Source organism: Bos javanicus, chromosome 5 (assembly GCF_032452875.1).
Source record: "Bos javanicus breed banteng chromosome 5, ARS-OSU_banteng_1.0, whole genome shotgun sequence".
Taxonomy (NCBI): Eukaryota; Metazoa; Chordata; class Mammalia; order Artiodactyla; family Bovidae; genus Bos; species Bos javanicus.
Genome location: NC_083872.1, coordinates 112030949 through 112051091, shown reverse-complemented (window position 1 = coordinate 112051091; position 20143 = coordinate 112030949). Strand labels below are relative to the sequence as shown.

The window sequence follows — 20143 nt, the reverse complement described above, 5'->3', positions numbered from 1 at the left end:
GAAGTTCAAAAAAAAAAAAAGCGCCATATAAAGGAAGGAAGCGGGGAATCTCAAACTCCTGAGATCAGGGGCCTCCTCGGTTTTAAGAATGTAAACAGAAGAGTGACTCATGCTGGACCCACGTCTACGTCCAGGCCTGGCGAGACTCAGCTGCTGAAGTGCCCGACACAAACACCCCCTCACACTTCCCTTTGCAGCTGGTGACGAGGGGCCAGGAAGGAAGGGCCAGGAGGCCTTTCTCTGTCTGGGCTGGGCCTGTCCTGACGGCTACCAAAGGAAGCCTCATGAACAGGGCTTGTCTCTATATGAAGGCCTATGTCACTGCCAGCTTTCTCTCCATCTTTACTTTGCACATAAGCTGGTAAAAGAAAATTCTCTAGGCAACTGTATGTCCAAATTAGAACTAGAATAAAGCATCCTACCATTAACAACCACCAATTCATTGTCCTTGCCAATGCTTGATGGTCTTCAAGCTCTGAATTTTAATGTAGTCTCAAAAAAACATTTGTAAGAATAAGTGGAAATCTTTTGACAATTTTTTAAAAAATGGGGGATGATATTTGGTAGTTCTTGGCTGTTGGCTGTTAAGTATTCATCTATTAAAAAACTCTCAAAACTTCCAGCAGAGCCCTTCAGGTAAAGATTCCTTATACCTACATACAGTTTTTAACAGAGCTCAAAATCCAGGGCTCTCTATAAAGAAACATTGATCTTAGAAATCTGGTAAAAGGATGGCATTATGTGGAATTCCCCCTAAGTTCTCCATTATAATCTAAGAGACCATTCTCTCTCTGTTCCCAGAGCTCCAGGAACATAAACATGCACGTCTTGAGATTCAGAACCAGCCTCCGCACTAGTCTCATTTCTAGTCGCCCCAGTTCACACCTGAAGAGGCACCTGGAGCTATGGGGGCTTGAATTGTAATGCTCTCGTCTAAGAAGGGAAAAAAGGAGCCAAAGAATGTGGACAAAGAGCAGCAGGCCAAGAGCACACTCACCAGACCCTGAAATCCAGTTTCAGGAGAGAAATGCTGGTACACATCTCACACTGGGCTCCTCCTCCATCTTCTGAATAACCCCAAGAGTCTACAGGAATAGTCACCCACTCCAGTGTTCTTGCCTAGGGAATCCCACGGACAGAGGATCCTGACAGGTTACAGCCCATGGGGTCGCAAAGAGTTGGACATGACCCAGTGTCTAACACTAACTAAGTCTGCATAATCAACGCTTCTTGTGGGCAGTAGACAGGCAACACAGAGTGGCGCGCTGGCCCCCTGCAGCCGCCCCGGGCCCCCTCGCCCCGTCCGCCTGCCGAGGCGCGCTCACCTGGCGCGGTCCCACCCTCGCTCTGCAGCAGCGCTCCTGTCACTTGTGCGTTGTTGGGGTTTGCTCCGGGCGCCGTGGAGGGAGGAGGCCCTGCCCCGCCCCCGAGGAGCATGCAGGACGGTGGAGGGGGCTGCCCACGTTTTAGTAACACTTTGTGGTCCTGCTGGCAACGGAATCGCGGCGGCACCTCCCGAGGCATGTAGCGGGCGGCGCTTGGCGGTTGTCCGTTCGGCACTGCCACCCTTTTGGCATTGTTGCCACCATTGACTGGTGGCGATGGAGAGCTGCCAATTGGGCTGGCGGCCGCTGGTTGGCTTAAACTTGGTTTCGTCACTTCGGGCACTGAAAGAGAGAGATGAGGAAACAGCCTTTGAAATCCAGTGTATTTTTATGAAGATTATTTTTTCAAGAAAGTGTCCATGAGATAGGTTCCAATAAGACAATGCTCCTTTCATCCTACTCTGAGGGACATGATGTTTCCAGATCCTTCAGCACCTTCAGTTTACTGGAGAGAGCTAAGGGTGGAGAGTGACGGTGACAAGGATTCAAACACTGCGCTATCACAGAATGACATTCCATTAACTAAGGAGGAGAAGGAAAGAAGCACCATTCACTCCCCTAAATCAATAGTGGAGCCCTCTGAAGGGCTGCCTAGCAGGTCAGGTGCACACAGACCCCAGGTAAAATCCCTGGGGAAAGGTTCAAGGCTCTCAGCCCAACAGCCCTTTCTCTCCATCCACATCCTTAGAGAAACTTTACCCAAAGTCCCTGGACTAGGTATGCTCAGCCCCCTTCATGTGCATTCCTGGACCATGTTGTCCATCTCTGTGCCACTGAAAAAACTGTTTATATGGAGATTATCCATTTGTAGATCCTTCTCCTCACCAGGTCAGAAGACCCTCAATGGCCAAGAACCCATCTTTCACCTTTTTTCCTTAGGGCCTGGCACAAAATATATCCCCTAAGGGGAAACCAGGCTTACAGAATCTCAAGATCAACGTGGTTTTGGTTTCTACAGCCAGCTGAACTTAAAGACACTTGCTTGGCATTCTGTGTAAATATTAGAAATGTTATAAATCTCTTTGCTTTTATTAAAAAAAAATTAAGTGGACCTTATGTGTATTTTTTTCAACTATTCATTTAAACGAAAAATTTCAAAATGTAGATATTTTTCCTGTTTAAATATTTAAGGTTTCCCTCCCTTGTAAAATGGCAAACAAGAAGGATGGGAGGAATATGTGAGATGACTATGAAGCTCTGCTGGACTCTCTGGCTTCCCTTTCACCCAGTGGAGAAAGTTCTTCTGGACTGGCAAATCCCTCACTTCATCCTACCAAAAGACTCCACCCTTTCCAGGAAAATCTACCTGGCAGCACACTCTGGCAGCAATACAGAAACCATCAGCCTGGTAATTCCAACGACTCTGAGGCCAGAATCCCTGACCCCCAGAGTCATGCGAGGGCCAGCCGTGGTGGCAGTATTGTTCTGACTGCTAAAATGATGCTGGGTCAGCAGGTTGTTCACTGAACTGGCTCCGTTATGAGAGAGATACATCATCAGAAATCAGGGGGCCCAATCTACACCCGCTGAACACTGGGGAACATTATGAGTAACAAGAAGAAAAAAGAGTAAGAGCCTGAAATAACTTCAAGGCTTAAACCCCTGGTCTAACCTTAGCCAACCATGAAGCAGTACTGTGCCTCCCAGGAAGGAAGGGAGGTGAGAGGATGAATGGATAAATAAATAAATATATTTCTCAAGAAAATAAATAGGCCATTGCCTAATATTGTGTTGACCCAAAAGTTCATTTGGGTTTTTCCATAACATCTTACAGAAAAACCTGAACTAACTTCTGGCTAACCCAGTATTATTAATATAGTGGACTTTGCATGACTTATAAAGACCAATGTATAAATGACTGACAAATGGATGAATACAGATGAATTATTTAATGATTCATTTTCTATCTGTGTCTGGAAGATTCCATAGCACACGGCATTTCCAATCTCCTCTCCTCTTACTATGAGAATAAACAAGAAGCTGATGAAGGCTGGGGAAAATTCTTCCCAACTAGCTTTTAGGCCAGAAGGAATTATGTTTCTACAGGGCCACCCTTCTATAAAAAGACTAGAATCTCCACTTTAAAGTAACCAGGTTTGTCACTCATTTCCCTAGAATAGAATCAGACATGGTAAGAAGAGCCTATAGAGCTGAGATCTGAACATCAGTTGCCCCAACTCTGAATCACTCATAGCACAGTGGAAGAAATCTGGTAGACATCCTACACTGTATAAGATTCCCTGCAAAGCTCCCAGGGCATTTCCCCACCATCACATTAGAGGAACAATGGTCCATAAGCAATAAAGTCATATTAAAACGGGGCTACCCCTTGACTATCCTTCCAACACAGTGCTCCCTCCTAGGAGATCAATCATTCAAAACTCTAGGATACTGTCAGAAAAAGCCTGCCTGCAGTACATGTTAAGAGAGAACTGTTTCAGAGCTTGAATGAGTTTTTACACTCTAAGCACTAACTGGAGAGCAATGCAGAAGTTAGGCAGGATGTCCAAGCCAACCTGCATCCTGAAGTCCAACTAGAGACATCAGAATCCCTGCAGGTATCATGTCATACTCCAGAACATCAGGGATAACTGAGGAGAGGGAAACTATGATTAAGTCTGAATTACTTTTCAGGTCGTCTCTTTTCTCTCTGAATCTTAATGGTTTGCAGCTTGTGGTACAAATATTTCTGAAGATGAGCTGCTCAAAATAAAGGCATAGTTTCTTATTTTCCAGAGAAAAGGTCTGTGGCTTAAACCTGATCTCTGCTTCAAAGGGGGAATAAAGACAGTGTGGAAAAAACTGGGTATCCTACTTTCTAATTTCCATTCATTTACTTCCAAAAACCATTTACTTCCTCTAATGATTCAATCTTCTCCCCTTCTCTGTTGCCATTATTTTATACCAATCTCATCTCATCTTATAGTCTGAACTTCTAATTGCCTCTACTTCTGAAAAACTTCAATAAGATGCTTTTTCAGATAAGAGTTTTCTTAAGAAAATTCTGAGATGGGCAGGACCAATAAACTATTTTCTTTAAATACCTTGATGGTATCAAACATTAAAAAACAAAACCAAAAAAAAAATCTTCCAGTAATCTTTTAAAAGTAATAGTTAAAATATAAACATGTTCTACAAAAGACATTATTTTAGACTGAATAATTTCTTGGTGAATAATAATTAGTGCAATACAAAAAAATCTTAAAGACTGATGACACATAGAGTGGCAGATGCAAGCTCAAACACTGTTCAGCAACCTCTAAGCACTGTCTCTGTTTCTTTACCTTCCACTCATTCCCCAAACTCAATGCACACTGGCTTTTCCCCAAATCATCTCACTGGAAGCTTCTCTCCTCATTAAATCATTAGTGATTTTGTTCCCAGTTTAATGGGAACTGGTAGAACCTCGGGGGTGGGGGTGGAGCCTGCCTTAAATATTAATAAATTAGACTAGTTGTTGTTTGTTGTTTTAGTCGCTAAGTCATGTCCAACTCCTCTGTCCATGGAATTTCCCAGGCAAGAATACTGGGCTGGGTTGCCAATTCCTTCTCTAGGGGGTCTTTCCGACCCAAAGACTGAACCCCCATCTCCTGCACTGGCAAGCAGATTCTTTACCACTGAGCCACCAGGGAAGCTCAAATTAGAGTAGACCCAAGGTTAGTACATGCAGCCATGAAATTAAAAGACTCTTGCTCCTTGGAAGAAAAGCTATGACCAACCTAGACAGCATATTCAAAACCAGAGATATTACTTTGCCAATAAAGGTCCGTCTAGTCAAAGCTATGGTTTTTCCAGTGGTCATGTATGGATGTGAGAGTTGGATCATAAAGAAAGCTGAGTGCCGAAGAATCGATGCTTTTGAACTGTGGTGTTGGAGAGGACTCTTGAGAGGCCCTTGGACTGCAAGGAGATCCAACCAATCCATTTTAAAGGAAATCAGTCCTGAATATTCATTGGAAGGACTGATGCTGAAGCGGAAACTCCAATAGTCTGGCCATCTGATGCGAAAAACTGACTCACTGGAAAAGACCCTGATGCTGAGAAAGATTGAAGGCAGGAGGAGAAGGGGACGACAGAGGATGAGATGGTTGGATGGCATAAGTGACTTGACAGACATGAATCTGAGTAAGCTCCAGGAGTTGGTGATGGACAGGGAAGCCTGGCGTGCTGTGGTTCATGGGGTTGCCAAGAGTCGGACGTGACTGAACTGAACTGAAGGTTATTACGATGAGCACCATGTAGTGGCTGTAATAGGATTTCTGGAATAGACTCAAAGATAAGCGTTTTGGCCAGTGGAATAAAATGGTCCATCATCCCAGACATGATGATGGGAAAACATTGTTTTTTTGTTGTGTCCCAGGTGGGTAAAGATTATGAATTTGCTTTGGACAACAATATCTAAACATTTTAACTTATACTGAGCCAGAAGTTTTTCCCTGTTTGACTCACCAACAGACATTTACCAAGGGAATGCTAAGTGTCAGGCACCAAAGTCCTTCAGATCTTTGAAGTTATCAGAGCCTCCCCATGTGAGAAGCCTTTCCTTGGGGGTTAAACATTCCCTCCCCCCTTCCAGTGTCTAGTCCTCCCAGAGGGGACAAAAGTTTCAATTCCTTGATTGATCTGACCCAAACTTCTCAAGGTCCATCCAATAGAGGTTGATCTCTGTTTCTTTCCATAGAGTGGTGCCCAGTATAGGAACTGCAAATCCCTGCCAAGATACTGTATTTCTAGTAATGTAGCTTAAAGTTGTGTTTCTATAAATCAATTATTTCATATTAGTAACTTCCATTAAGCCAACTGTCACCCTAAAACCTAGTACCTTCGCAACAACACTAGATGGTTAAGTCCAAACCCTTCCATTACACAGTCTACCTCTTTAATCCTAATTGTATCCTTCATCCCTGTTAAATCTGGTCTATTACATCAATCCTACAAACGTGTCCAATTCCAAGACCAACACCCAACAAACAAGATCAGTTGCTACCTAAGTACCTTTCAGCATCTGTTACCTGAGTAGCAGGCCCAGTTCCAGCCCATGCCCATCACCCCCACTTGAAAGCCCCGTTCTGTTCTCTCCAAAAATCCTCACCCTTTAAAAAAAAAATGATGGAGGATAAAAAGTATACACTGAATCTACTTTTCCTCCAAAATATGGACAAATCTTACTTCAGTTCTCTCTGTACAACCAGAGCCTTGACACCAACACAGTCTTTTCTTTTTTTTCTCATAGGATCTGCTGGGGAAAGAGAGGTGGATTCAGAATTCAGGGGAGGCTGCCCAAGGCAGGCATCATCTTTGGGAAGAGGAACAGGACCCAGAAACATCAGCTGAGGGAAGAGGAGTGGGATTCGGGCAGACTCCTGGGAACAAAGATGAAGATACGGCTGTAAAATAGGATAAAAAAAGGTAAAAAGATCAGGGCCTCCGTTTTCTTATGGTCTAACATATCTCAGGGATAATTTTTATTTTTATTCTCTGGTTTTAACAATTAAATCCATTGTGAGACTCAAAACAGGCTCTCGGCTCACTTCAGAATTATTTTACTTTAATTTTTGAAGGGAATATGGAAACTGTGAAACTGTACTCCATTTTATGGTAGGTATAAGAAAAACCCTAAACAGAGGGAAACTTTGGTAGAAGTAAAAAAGAAAATTTAACTTTTAAGGCTTTGGCAGAGGAAAGAGGAATGTGATTCTAAGAACAGACCTGGTACAAATAAAAAAAGAAAGAAAAATCTAGCGGATTTTCAGTTTTCCAATAGAAACACCACTTAACATACAGAGCAGCTTGTTTCAACAGCTCAACTGGTCCTTGGCTTCACAAGTATTAAAAATTGTGGCCAGGCCCAGGAACCCAACCACTGTGTTCCAGTAACCACAGAGTCTGGATTTTTTTAGGAAAATGCCAATTTTCTCATCTGTTGTCCCCATAAGTCATCAAAAAGTCCTATAAAAACACTTAAATGCCAAAGTCCTTTCCTAGATAGTATGTTGGTTTAGAAAATATGGACACTGTTTCATGATCAATAACTCTGTTTCTATAGTAAAGTATAATTTATATTTCAAACAAGTAATTTACAGAGATACTTTCAAAATAATGCCTATTTCTGGGTTAGGAATTGACAAAGTACAAAGGGAGAACGCTATTTAACTAATTAAAATAATTACAACTAGTAAGTTTTGCTCATTTTATAAATCAGTACAAAATTCTAGACTGTTTTCTCCTTTGAAATGCCTTTCTTTCCCTTTTTTCTTTTTTTGGCAGCACCATGAGGTATGCATAATCTTAGTTCTCCGACCAGGGATCAAACCTCTGTCCCCTACAGTGGAAGCCTGGAGTCCTAACCACTGGACCACCAGGGAATTCCCTGAAATGCCTTTTGATTAGAAATATATGGCAGTAATGTCTACTCATCTGAGAATCTGTTTTCCTGAACTAAGTTTCGTAAGAAACTAGTACTGCCTTTATTAGTCTTCCGTCACTGTGTGCCATGCTTAGTCCAACAAAACAGAACAATGAAGAAACCAGTCCTCAGTGAAGCTCTCATCAAGCCGTGGCTTCTCTATGACCCTATCTTCCCCCAGGTTATCACAATTCCCTTCATCTAGGACAGTGGTTCTCAATCTGGGACACACTGTGGTCATCTACAGAACTTCCCTAAGTACACCTGTTATGGCTGTGGCTTGGGACCATGAAGGTGTGGGAAGAGAACAGGCTTGGGTGTTTTGACAGCTCTATGCAGATAATTCGAGTGCATATGCTAGGAGAGAACATCATATTCAAATGGGCGAGGATAGAGGCTACAACACTGGTCTCAAGGAATGATGTCTCCCGTCCTTAACGGGATTCACCAAAAGCAGGACCATCACCAGACAAGACCGCATAGTCAAAAGTAACAGAGGAGAAAGAAGTGAAAACACACAGACCATTAGAGGTTAAGAATGACCTCAGGGATATCTGCTTCTGTTTACCACATATCAGTATTTTGTAAGAGGTAAAGTACATTATCTTTTCAAAAAGCATATTCCAGGCTCTAGCTCAGAAGACAGTGGGACCATCCTAAATATAACACTCGTTTTCATACTCAATGCCTGTCACGGATCAAGATGGCTAACAACTCTCTGCAGCTGCGATCTGTAAAGTAGGGGCAAGTGTGCTGCTTTTGTTATTGTTCTAAGAAAAATTCTGAAAAGGTTCTGTTCAAAATCACGACCTCCTTACTTTTAAAATGGGGAATTACTCTATCTACTCTCCTGCCTCCTGAAGAAACATAAGGCCAACTAGAAACACTAGTATAAGTGCTTTTAGTCTGTCATTACTGCTCTTCAGTGACTGCAGACAACCAACCGTACTCTACACCCACCCTCATGCATCAAGTGGATTGGAGGCTGAGTCAGCAAGTGTAAATCTAAACACAAAAGAGCACAAATCGAAAAAGAAAGAAAAAGAAAATCTTACCTTTGGTTTTTTGTTCCGTGACCTACAAAATAAACAGACACAGGTAAATGAGACTTGCTTTCTAAACCAGCATATAAGATTACTGTAATTCTGAAACCTCAAATAATTCAAGCTGTCAGATACATAGGCAGAGCTAAAATTCAGAAAAAGTCAGCTCAGACATCCCTCTAAAGACAATGGCCATATGTCTGGCTGTAACTTACATGACCGTCATTATGAAAGAGTCCAAAAATTAAGACAAAAAGCATTCACTCTTGATAAATAATGCGGTCCCTGCACTGGGGATAATGTTTCCCATTCTGACATCCAGAAAAGGAAATGGATGTAAGGCCCAGGAACAAAATTAACCACAGATACAAAAAGATTTCCCTGTGAGTATGGACCCAGACACCTGACTTCAAATCTAGAAAGCAAAGTTTAAGGGCCCACGCTCAGAGGCATCAGAGATCACAGTAGGAAAGTTGGATTCAAAACCAAGCTCTGCCACCTCCTGTCTGTGTGATCTCAGTTTTCTGTTTATCTGTTGAATGAAGATAATAACAGTTATCTCTCTGCAAAGGACTGCTGTAAAGATTAAGCCAGATAACCTATAGCAATGCTCAATAACTGTTTGCTATTATAATTATCAAAGTTTATAGAAAATTTAATGTGAAATAAGATTGAAATCATAATGTGGCTTCCCAGGTAGAGCAGTGATAACGAACCCGCCTGCCAATGCAGGAGACATAAAAGACGTGGGTTTGATCCCTAGAATGGGAAGAGCCCCTGGAGAAGGAAGTGGTAACCCACTCCAGTTTTCCTGACTGGGAAATCCCAGGGTCAGAGGAGCCTGGCGGGCTACAGTCCATGGGGTTGCAAAGGGTCGGACATGACTGAGTGACTGAGCATACAGACACACATAAATTTGAACAAATACAGACTACTTTGTTGAAAGTATTTCTTTATATAGTAACTAATACATTTCTGGAAGTGATTAGCCTAAAAGGTTGGCCATCCTAAATATAATAATGGGTTTTGAGAGTTTGGAAATGATGACTAGGAGCCACATGGAAAACTCTTCTGCTATTAAGAGGGGAAAATAAAGGAGGGCATCTAATTATCCATGCCCTGTAATATTTAAACAAAACCACAAAAGGTCATGAATAAGAAAACATTCCAAAGGAAATGTACCAGAATTCCAACAGGGGTTAAATCACATTATTGAGATCATGGGTTATTTTGACCCCTTGTTCCCAATTGCTAATCTTCAAAAAAATTTTTTTGTATTGGTCCTCCAACTTCTGTAACCAAAATATTCCTATAGAAAAGAAGAGCTCTGATTATTTGTGGCTGGTAATCATACTAAGTTACCGCTCTGGACGTTCATGAAAACATGCTCATCTTCGGAAGGTCTGTCCTGTGGCTAACCAGCCCGCTTCAAAATGGATTCCAGCACACCACTGAATTAAACAATCCATTTGGACGACCTCCTGGAGTATTTCTTACATTCTTCCATTAAAAGCAAGCTAATTCAGCTGTACTGAATTTGTGCTAAGCAGCCTCTTAAAATGAATGTTTCCCAGTACTAACTGTTACACAGCTCAGTTCTACTGTATAATTTTTCTGTAACCCCACCTATCCAAGAATGAACTGATTTGCAACCACATATCAATTCCTTACGGCAATTTATACCACAGTAAATAAATACTTCTTAGAATGCCATCTGGAAGATCAGTTATTACAGGAAGTCAATGTCTTCCCTAGCTGTAAGCAACAAATCCAACTAATGTCAAATGTGTCTTAAAATGTGGGTTCTTTTAAAAGTGTTGTCCCCCAAGACGGTGAAAAGCTGGATAATTAAAGCATGGGTTCTGCTAACACTAAACAATGATCCTTGAGCAGCATCAGCCTAATGAATGCGAGGCGAATCCTTCTCAGACACCTCCCTCATAACTGGAAATCTAACACCGTTTACTCAGGGATGGTTTTAGAAAGAGCAAACCGCCATAACCACTGAGAACAATGGGAAAGCAGCTCATTTTAATTTCTATGTATAAATTTAATTTCTATGTATAAATAATTTAATTTAGCTAAATAAAAGTCAGTTCTTCATGAACATTGTGTTGCTAGCATTCATTCTTGACCATTTACTTACTAAACAAACATTTTTTTGAGTAATGCTTTTGTCCTGGGCACTGTCCTAGTTACTGGAAATATAAATATGAATAAAACCTCGAGAAACTTACAGCCAGGCTAATAGGGAAGACAGACACGAAGAGATGATTATAAAGCAATGGGGTAGGCCGCGAGCAAGATGTGGAAGCACTAAGAAGAGGCACCACACACTCTGACTGAACGAGTGTGTGACCCCATTACAGGGCCACTGGCACATTCTCTACAATTCTTTGCATCATAGCACATTTTAAGCCTCTTAGTTGAGATGCTGTCTCTACAGTGAGGTTAAAAACCACTAAGACAGTCACATGCTGAGCTTTGTGCTTGCTCCTTAAAGTGCTAAATCAGAATCTAATTCTGAAATTATACAATGGTTCAGGATGGTAAAACAATATCAAAGACCATGTGTCAAGCTTAGACCCTGTCCCAGTCAATTTAGAACATTTTTGAACAAACGTGACCAAATTTTTATTGTTCTTAATTAACCATGTGAAAATTCATTTACAGTGATACTTCTCTTGGCCATAATTTTTAAACCAGTTCTTAATGCAGACCAAGCACACAGGGTAGACAGTCCAGCTGTACATACGAAATTCTCTGCACAAATAATCCCCATTCACTCTTGAAGGAACCCACACCATCTTTTATTTTAAATCATTTTTCTATTAGGGGGATCCACAACAAAAGTTTACAGATGCACATTATTAGTAATCACTTCTAGCATTGATATTTCAGGCTAAAAGACACTGTTACCTATGTGAAAAACAAAGATGAACTGTCCACAAGGCCCAAAACACTCACTCTATTTGGCATTTTCCTGTTATCAGCCTTTGTTCAAGTTCCCCAGTGGAGAGCTTATAACCATGCAGTCCCACAGACTGCAAAATCCATTTCTTGTACCAATTTAGTGGATGAAATGGGAATGCCCTAAGGAAAGAAAGCCTCACTGAGCTTCACTCTCCCATCACTCCCATAGGACAGTCAGTATGTGTGGCTACAGGGGCAGCGCCTCTGACAACCCAGAGATGGTGGCCCCACAGGTAACAACTTCAGTGACATGGAAGGTGGCTGTGTCCACCAAGTATAAAACAAGCCTCTGGGTTGTCATCTGACATTTTAATTCAGAATCTGTCCCGTCATTTTAGACAGTTTCAACAAGCTCAGATTAGAAGCAGGTATCCTAACAGCATGAAGATGCGATGGTGAGCCCGCCACTATTAATAAAGCCAGAAACACAATTAAAAGCAGACAAAACCTTAAAGAGTAAAGTAGTCTATTACGGCACCAAACAATAATGAATATTCCTTTTAATTAAGCCTTGAAGATAAATTACATTTCACATGTTTAATGCAGCAGGGTCACATGCAATCTAAGCCAGAAAATATTTCCAGTATTGTGTCTTATGCTGGCACTCCTACGTGATTTCAATAATTCAGAGAACAGAATTAAGGGAAATGCTATCTAACGACGCAGGGCAAACTTGCAGTGTCCCTTGAGTTTGAATGCCTTGAGTCTGTTCTAAATCTAGAGTTCCCTCTGAACCCTGTTAACAGTTGCCCCCCTCCCTAAACCTAGCTTCAATAACCTGGCTCCATAGCAGGGACCCTCAAACCTGCCTCATGGTGAGGGTCTGCTTCCCAAGTGTGTCAGACAGTGGTAACAAGAACTGGAGGCAGAGCGACTCTGCCAGGCACTTTGCAAAGGTGGCAAAGCACCGCTGCCGAACCAGAGCCCATCAGGTGAAGCTCTTGAAGCTAAAAGAGCAGTGAGGGCAGGCAGTCAGCTCAGACTGTGGCCAGGGCAGAGGGGACAGGGCAGGGAGGTCTAGCCACTCTCTGTTCCCCACAGCCCTGACAGCTGACATCGGTCAGTTCTATGTCTTTTTTCCTTTTAGCATCTCTTTTTCCCTAAGCAAATGCCTCAAAGCCATGAAATACCAACTCCTTCAGAGCACTAAGCAGGCCCACCAGACCGTCTTTTAATTAAAAATCATATATATATATTTATTTCTTTGGCTGTGCCAGGTCTTAGCTGCAATACGTGGGATTTTTAGTTGTGGCATGCAAACTCCTGTTTGTGGCATGTGGGACCGAGTTCCCTGACCAGGGATCGAACCCAGGCCTTTGCATTCGAAGCACAGAGTCTTAGCCACTGAACCACCAGGGAAGTTGCGCTCCCCCTCCCCCACCAGATCCTCTTTGAGGGAGGATTCTTTATGGATTTTGAGGGAGATTTTTTTTTAATGGAATTATCAAAAAAGCAGACTCATATAAAATGACAATGTAGGTGGACCAGAAGGACAATATCAAGGCAAACTCTAGCAAGCTTTGAAAAATCATTCCATAAACTTGCTTAAGAAAATGGAGATTAATTACGATACAGACAAGGAAACACAAGCATTTAACTGTTGGTAACTCTCCTGCTTTTCTTGATATTACTCACTGTTGTTTTCAATAAAATCAGCTGCAGCATTAATTTAACATCTACTTCACGATAACCAGTGCAGGTCTTTAACTTTCTCCCACTTTCAAATCTTAAAGCTCTCAAGGAAACTAATCCCTCAAGTAGCATTATTAAGATGTCAGGCATCCAAGACAAGGCAACTCATTCTAGATTTGCGGCGGATGTAAAGACAGACATAACTGATTAAACCCACCTTCTGAGTGGCTTCTTTTTTCTTTTTATCCTCTTTCTTCCTTTTCTTGTCTTCCATTAACTGTTCTTCCCTTTCGTGCTCCTTCTCTCTGTTAAAGTAATGCCATGCCACAAGGTTAAACACCTATACCCACAGTCTGTTTGTGTAGCAAATTAAATGCTTACAGATGGTGTGCAAGGCGACAAACATTTCATCTCTGACTGAGCAGAGCACAGTACTCCGTTTAAGCTAGCAGGATACATAAAACCTAGCGTATTTACTTATCCTCCTTATTTTGGTCTGTAACCCCTTTTGCAACATGATATTAAGTTTGGTTTTAAAGAAGTCCAGTAAAGTGAGTTTTTATAATATCTTTCTAAACACACACACACATGGTTATTGTATTTCCACTCAGCAAAGAACCTAATTTGAATATATGACAACATTGTGTTGGCTTCTGACAATACTCCTCACAAATAATGCAGAATATATGACTTCAGTTACAGTATACAGGTATTTATCATAATTTAGGTATTTTCCCATGACATCTTCAGAGCAGTGAATATAAAACCCTATGTTCTAAATTCTGTATTTTTCTTCTACATTATTAACACTGTATGTTTTACATGTTTTCTACTTGTGTTTTTAAGGCTGTATTGAAGGTCCTGTAAATCCATGTATTCCCTACTGGGTGATTTCACAGTTAGGATCACCAGGTTTTGCTCTCCTCAATTAAAAATAAAAATAAGCATTCTAGTTGGAGAAATATGTACAAGAAACTAAGATCATGTAATTTATCCCTCACATTTGAAAAATAACTGCAAAATGCCATACTTACTGTATTACTTAAAATATTCTTACATACAATCTAATATTCTAATATATATAGAAAGTTGACGACTTCTACTTCTATGTATCAACTGGGAAAAACACATAAACAACCACTGGCGCTTACTTCAAAACTCACAGCTGGAAACCCCAGATGCCAAGCTTATTGAATTTCAGAGCTGGAAAAGAGAGTTAGAAATCAAGCTCCCAGTTCCCAACAACTGACGAGATGCCATCTGCAATACTTGTGGTTTTAGGGGGTCCGACAGCAAATCCATGGTTTCATAGATTATCACTTAGATAAAGGCTAAGTTGAAAGTCAAACAAAGAAAAGCGTTAAATGTCTGCAGACATGGCAAAAACCCCAATGATGGTTCCTGAAGGACTCAAGTTTGGGGACTGAAACTCCCTCAACCTACCCAGAAGGAACCAAGGGCCAGCACTGAGGCACACTCCCATGAACAGGCAGTGACACTTCATTTACAGAAAGTAAGAACTGAACACGCAAACGAAGTGTTTTACCTATACATCACGTTTTCAGTGGCTCTTTCTACATTCACAGATGCTGCCCTGTCTCCTATACTTCTGGGCATAAATACACAAAAGCCTAAAGTGCACAATTCACATTCCAACACAACGCCATGTTGTTGCTGTCCACCTTGTTTAGTTGCTAAGTCGTGTCCAGCTGTTTTGCAGCCTGATGGACTGTAGCCCGCCAGACTCCTCTTGTCCATGGGGTTTCCCAGGCAAGAATACTGGAGTGGGTTGCCATTTCCTGCTCCTGGGGATCTTCCCAACCCAAGGATCGAACCTGCAACTCCTGAATTGCAGGCGGATTCTTTACCACTGAGTCAACCGGGAAGCCGAACATCCATGACAACTTAAAAACTACAACCAAAGAAGAGATTTTACTATAATTTCCTTAGGCTTAAGGCTGCTTTCTTTGGAGCTGGATTATGTGTACATCAGCCTAAGTGTGAAGTTCCTGGTGAAAATCTACTTGCAGTCGTGTACTACTTTAAGAAAATGGATTTATGAAAATTGGCAAGATAGATGCTGACCATCTAAGGGAGGCTGGCTGCAGATCCTGTTATATTTGGCTCTTAGAACCTCTTGCTTCCTCTGGCTGCAAATGGAAGGAGAAGATGGGGTTCCTCGTGACCCAGTTACTGTAACTTGATTTCCATATTTTAAAGTACAACTGACTACAGAAAAAGAGCAACCATAGCCTGAATGAGTATCTGTTTGAATAGTCAATGCTCTAAAAAGCATAATGTTGTTAAAGTTTATTTTAAAAAGGCAAGGTAAAACAAAGAAAAGCAGTTAGTCATTAATGAGACACATTCTCAAAAAAACAACTAACCTTTTCAAATATTTTTTCCTATAAACAGGTAATTCAGGGGAAGGGATTGAAACTTATGTTCACTACAAGCAGATTTATTTCCAAAACAAATATTTTTTGAAGCTTTCCAGGAGACAGACTGTGCTTTCACCCTGATCTTTTACTGTGTGTTGGTAGAATCGAGTCTTCTCTTTAAATCTCACTTTCTTAGGAAGAATTCATTTTCCCAAACCAAACCTGACTTCACCTCATCATTCACTTAATAATCAATTAGAAAGTGTGGGGCTCACCTTCTTCTGTTTCAGTTGTGCCGTATGCTGGCTGCACCTTAGAACCATTTGCAGAACTCTGAAATATCTCTATGCTGTGCCAGAGCCCAGCAGGGGTGAAGAGAGCATCCACACATCTATGGTGGTAGTGATGGGAGATCAGTTACGTGGGGGACTGACCAATAATAACATTAAGGATGACAACAGTCACGTTTCTCAGTATTGAAAAAAGGAGTTACCAAAATGGAAAAAGAAAACTCAAATGAACCCCATGGAGTTGGATCAGTATTAGTTATTGGCATGAACTCATGATTTTTAATACACAGGGCCAGACATAACAAAAAAAAGTAGATGCAATTTTATATTCCTTCATGTATGCAAATACACATACTTATTCCCTAGCTCTATCACTGAGAGGACTTGGGAACAAGCAACATCCAAATATAGTAGCTATGAACATACTTCAAACCCAGATTATGGCTTCTAAATACCATCCTTCACTAAGAGAATCACAGTTTTTTTTTTTTTTTGAGAAAGAACTAATTTGGGAGCTTGATGATGAAAAGCACAAAATGAGCTGAAATGCTTGTTTTCCAACAAGCAAGAAAATCTTTGACAAATGAAGGGACATGTCAAATGGTCACAGAAGCCTGAAGAGGGTCTTACAAGCTAAATCTGGGACAATATGACACTCAAAATAAGTAATGATAGCAACAGATTATAAGCCATTGTATAAGATAGGAAAACGTGAGTCCATACAGAAAGAAATCAGTGAATACCTTGAAACACCAAGGAATGTAATGTTCACATAACTTTAAAGCACCACATCACGAAACACTTATTAACTACAAAGGAGAAAACAATAATTATACAGAGGAGAAGCCGGGTGGCTAGCACCTTAGTTAAGTAATCCACATGAAGATCATCAATGATGGGACACACTGAAATTTTGAGTAACCTGACAGGAGACTCTGAGAACACAGCAATAATCCTACGATATGCATAGCCTGAATATCATCATAAAGAAACATCAAAACAGTCCCAAATTGGGAGACATTTTAGAATATCATGGGTTTAAAATCTTCAAAAATTTCTAGGTCACGAACACCAAGGGAAGATGGGGGAACTGTTCCAAATGGAAGGGGACTAAAGGGATACAACCACCAAAAGCAAAGTGTGATCCTTCTGTTACAAAGGTCACACTGAGGTAGGGGCCAAAGAGTAAATGGTAGTAAACCACTCCCAGAGGCAACATTCCAGATCAATCACATAGGAATCTATGGGTTTTTTTCCAAAGCCCCCACCCCAAGTGGTTCTAACATGTAGTTGGAATTGAAAATGACTACTCTAAATTCTCGTGTTAAGCTTACCATTAGCCAGATGCAAGTGTAAACACCGTAATCTAGAATAAATCAAGAATGGTAAAAAGCCAAAACTACTCTTAAAATGTCTAAGGTGAAGAAAATACGAGTGTTTTCTTTCTCCTTTTCTTTTTTTTTTTAAATAAACAACTACTGGTTTCAAGAAGTATGTGCAAGGGACTTGTTTTTGAGAAAGGCCGTATTTGAATAAAAGGGGAGACTCTCAATACTCATCAGAGCTGAAGCAGAGCAAGACTTCTGTCTGCAAGTTCAGGACATTAAAGAGTGACAATGCTGGCATTCCTAGAAACTGGCTGTTTCACACATCCAAAACCTCCAAGACCACGTGGGGAGGTCCAGAGCTGGATATCTAGATGCCAATTCCCTAGAGCTGACATCGAAGGCCAGTCACACTGCAGGTCCTATTTCTACACTACCCTCACCTACTGTGCATACCTGATGCAAAAACCGTCCTCCTTTTTGGTGCTCAGTCACACCTTACTGTGTTGTCAAGTCCTGGCTCAGTAGTTGTCTGCTTCAGTGAAGCCTTCCCTGACAACTTCAACCCATAAGAAACTCACCCTCCTCTGTACATCTCACCATCTCTGCCCGGCCTCTTGTCTGGCCCTGAGAAGGACAGGCAGGGAAGAGGGTTCCACCTTACACATGGTTAGAAAAGGCCTTTCTGATAAGGGGGCCGAAGCATGGAGACCCACTGAGGTGAGGGAGATGTGGCTGTCTGCGCCAGCGGATTCCAGGCAGAGGGACAGCAGCAGAAAGGAATGACACTGGTGTGTTTGGCAAGGAGGCTGGAGTTGAGCGAATAAGGGAGAAGGCAGTGGATGAGATCAGAGGGGTAGCCGGGCCCTGCTGAACGTCACCGCACTTCTCAAATTCAAGGAACACATCTGGGAACTGAATAAGGGATCAAACTGGGACTGGTGTACACACACAAACCGACACTTCCTCCACCTCTAATTCTGTCATGAAAAGCCCATTTTCCCCCTCCCGCTTTCAGAGCTGCTGCTCCTGTCTTCACAGGAGCTGGCCTGCCCTGCTCAGGGCAGAACGGGAAGCTGAGTAGGCCTGCGTTTGCTACAGTGAAGTCCACTGCTGCCCTTCCTCTTCTTACCACCCAGCACAAATCCTAGGACACACGAGGTCCTCCACTGGAGGTTACCAACTGCATGATGGTAGAGCGAGAGACGCTTTTCTATCTTTTCAATGGGACATGGTTCGAAAGAAAAAGCCTCAATTAAATTTAACTAGTTAAATCACTCAGCAGACAGACACTGAGTTACTAGTATGTGCCAGGCACTGATCTAGGCATTAGGGATGTACCAGTGGCCTTGGGGCCTGATGGTCTAGACAGAGACAGACAGACAAATGTACACACACAACATCACCAAGAAAATAAAGCTGAGAAAGGAGCTAGAGCGCGACCAAGAGGGAAGGGGCAGGGAAGATGACAGGGTACTTTACACAAGATGTGCATTCATGGAAGGCCTCTCTGAGACCGTGAGAGATTGGAATGAAGGAAATTACCTGGGAGAAGAGTGACCGACCAGGCAGAGAGAACAGTAAGTTCAAAGATCCTGGGATGGGAGGGTGCTCGGTATGAATTTGGGCTTTTATTTTTTGGGGGGAGGGATATTCTTCCTCCCTCCTCCCACCGCCCCCTCCCCCACAGCAAAAACTCACACACAGGTGTCAGAGTTTTCTGTGCTTATTTTCTAACAGTCCTCACTCACACCAAAAAAACTAGGCGTTCTATTTCTTAAGAGCTTCCCCCATTCTGTTCCTTTCCTCTTTCCTTCTTCCTATTTCAGTGCCTACTTGCCAAGCTCTGTGTTGGAGGCCAACAACTCCACACGCAGTGCTGCTTGCCTTCCTGGCGCTCTCCGTTCAGATTTTATTGCGGCTGCGCCTGGTCTTACTTGTGGCATGTGGGATCCAGTTCCCTGACCAGGGATGGAACCCAGGCCTCCCACACTGGGAGTGTGAAGTCTTGGCCACTGGCCCACCAAGAAGTGCCCCTCAGCTTAAATTTCTGAACAGCTGTATCTCGCCTCACAACTCTGCCCTCCGTCTTTACCAGTATTTTGCTGTTCTTTACCAGTATTTTGCTGTTGTTGCTGTTGTTCAGTCGCTAAGACATATCTGACTCTTTACGACCTCACAGACTGCAGTACGCCAGGTTTCTCTGTTGTTTGCTATCTCCCCGAGTTTGTTCAAACTCATGTCCATTGAGTCGGTGATTTCCAGGACACTGGGGTGCCTTTGGTGTTTTGAAAGTACCAGAACCTTGGACAGGTGAATTCACGGCTTGTGATAAGCCAGGTTAAGATATCAACCTCTTTCCAAAAACTGGAATCACAGCCAATGGTTCCTGAATTAATGTGCTCAAGCCCACTGAGCCTCAAGTATCAAGCAGAGGCAGGGCTGACAACTTCATACTTTGAAAGCAGCAGTCACCAATATACTGACCCAAGAGAAAAGAGGATCTGCCAGGTATGAATAACCGGCTACAACACCGTCAACATCTGACGACTTTCTGGTCGGTACGTATCGCAGCACCTCTGGTTCCAGATCATAACCATATATAATATAATCAAGGCCGCCGCTGCCTCCAAGTCGCTTCAGTCGTGTCCAACTCTGTGCGACCCCATAGATGGCAGCCCACCAGGCTCCCCCATCACTGGGATTCT

At 42.2% G+C, this 20143-nt stretch overlaps 1 protein-coding gene across 9 annotated transcripts in view; it reads right to left on the bottom strand.

Annotated features, from left to right (window-relative positions):
• TNRC6B (trinucleotide repeat containing adaptor 6B) overlaps window positions 1-20143 on the bottom strand; it is a 252590-nt gene that overhangs the window by 53981 nt on the left and 178466 nt on the right. For 8 of the 9 annotated variants that reach the window (XM_061418603.1, XM_061418609.1, XM_061418606.1 and 5 more), the window contains 3 exons: window positions 13657-13744; window positions 8847-8868; window positions 1326-1667 (listed from right to left, as the gene is read on the bottom strand). In XM_061418603.1, the coding sequence (XP_061274587.1) occupies window positions 1326-1667; window positions 8847-8868; window positions 13657-13744 (452 nt within the window). Of the gene's footprint in view, window positions 1-1325; window positions 1668-6554; window positions 8806-8846; window positions 8869-13656; window positions 13745-20143 lie in introns of those variants that run through there. The other variant, XM_061418610.1, reaches the window with a different exon arrangement.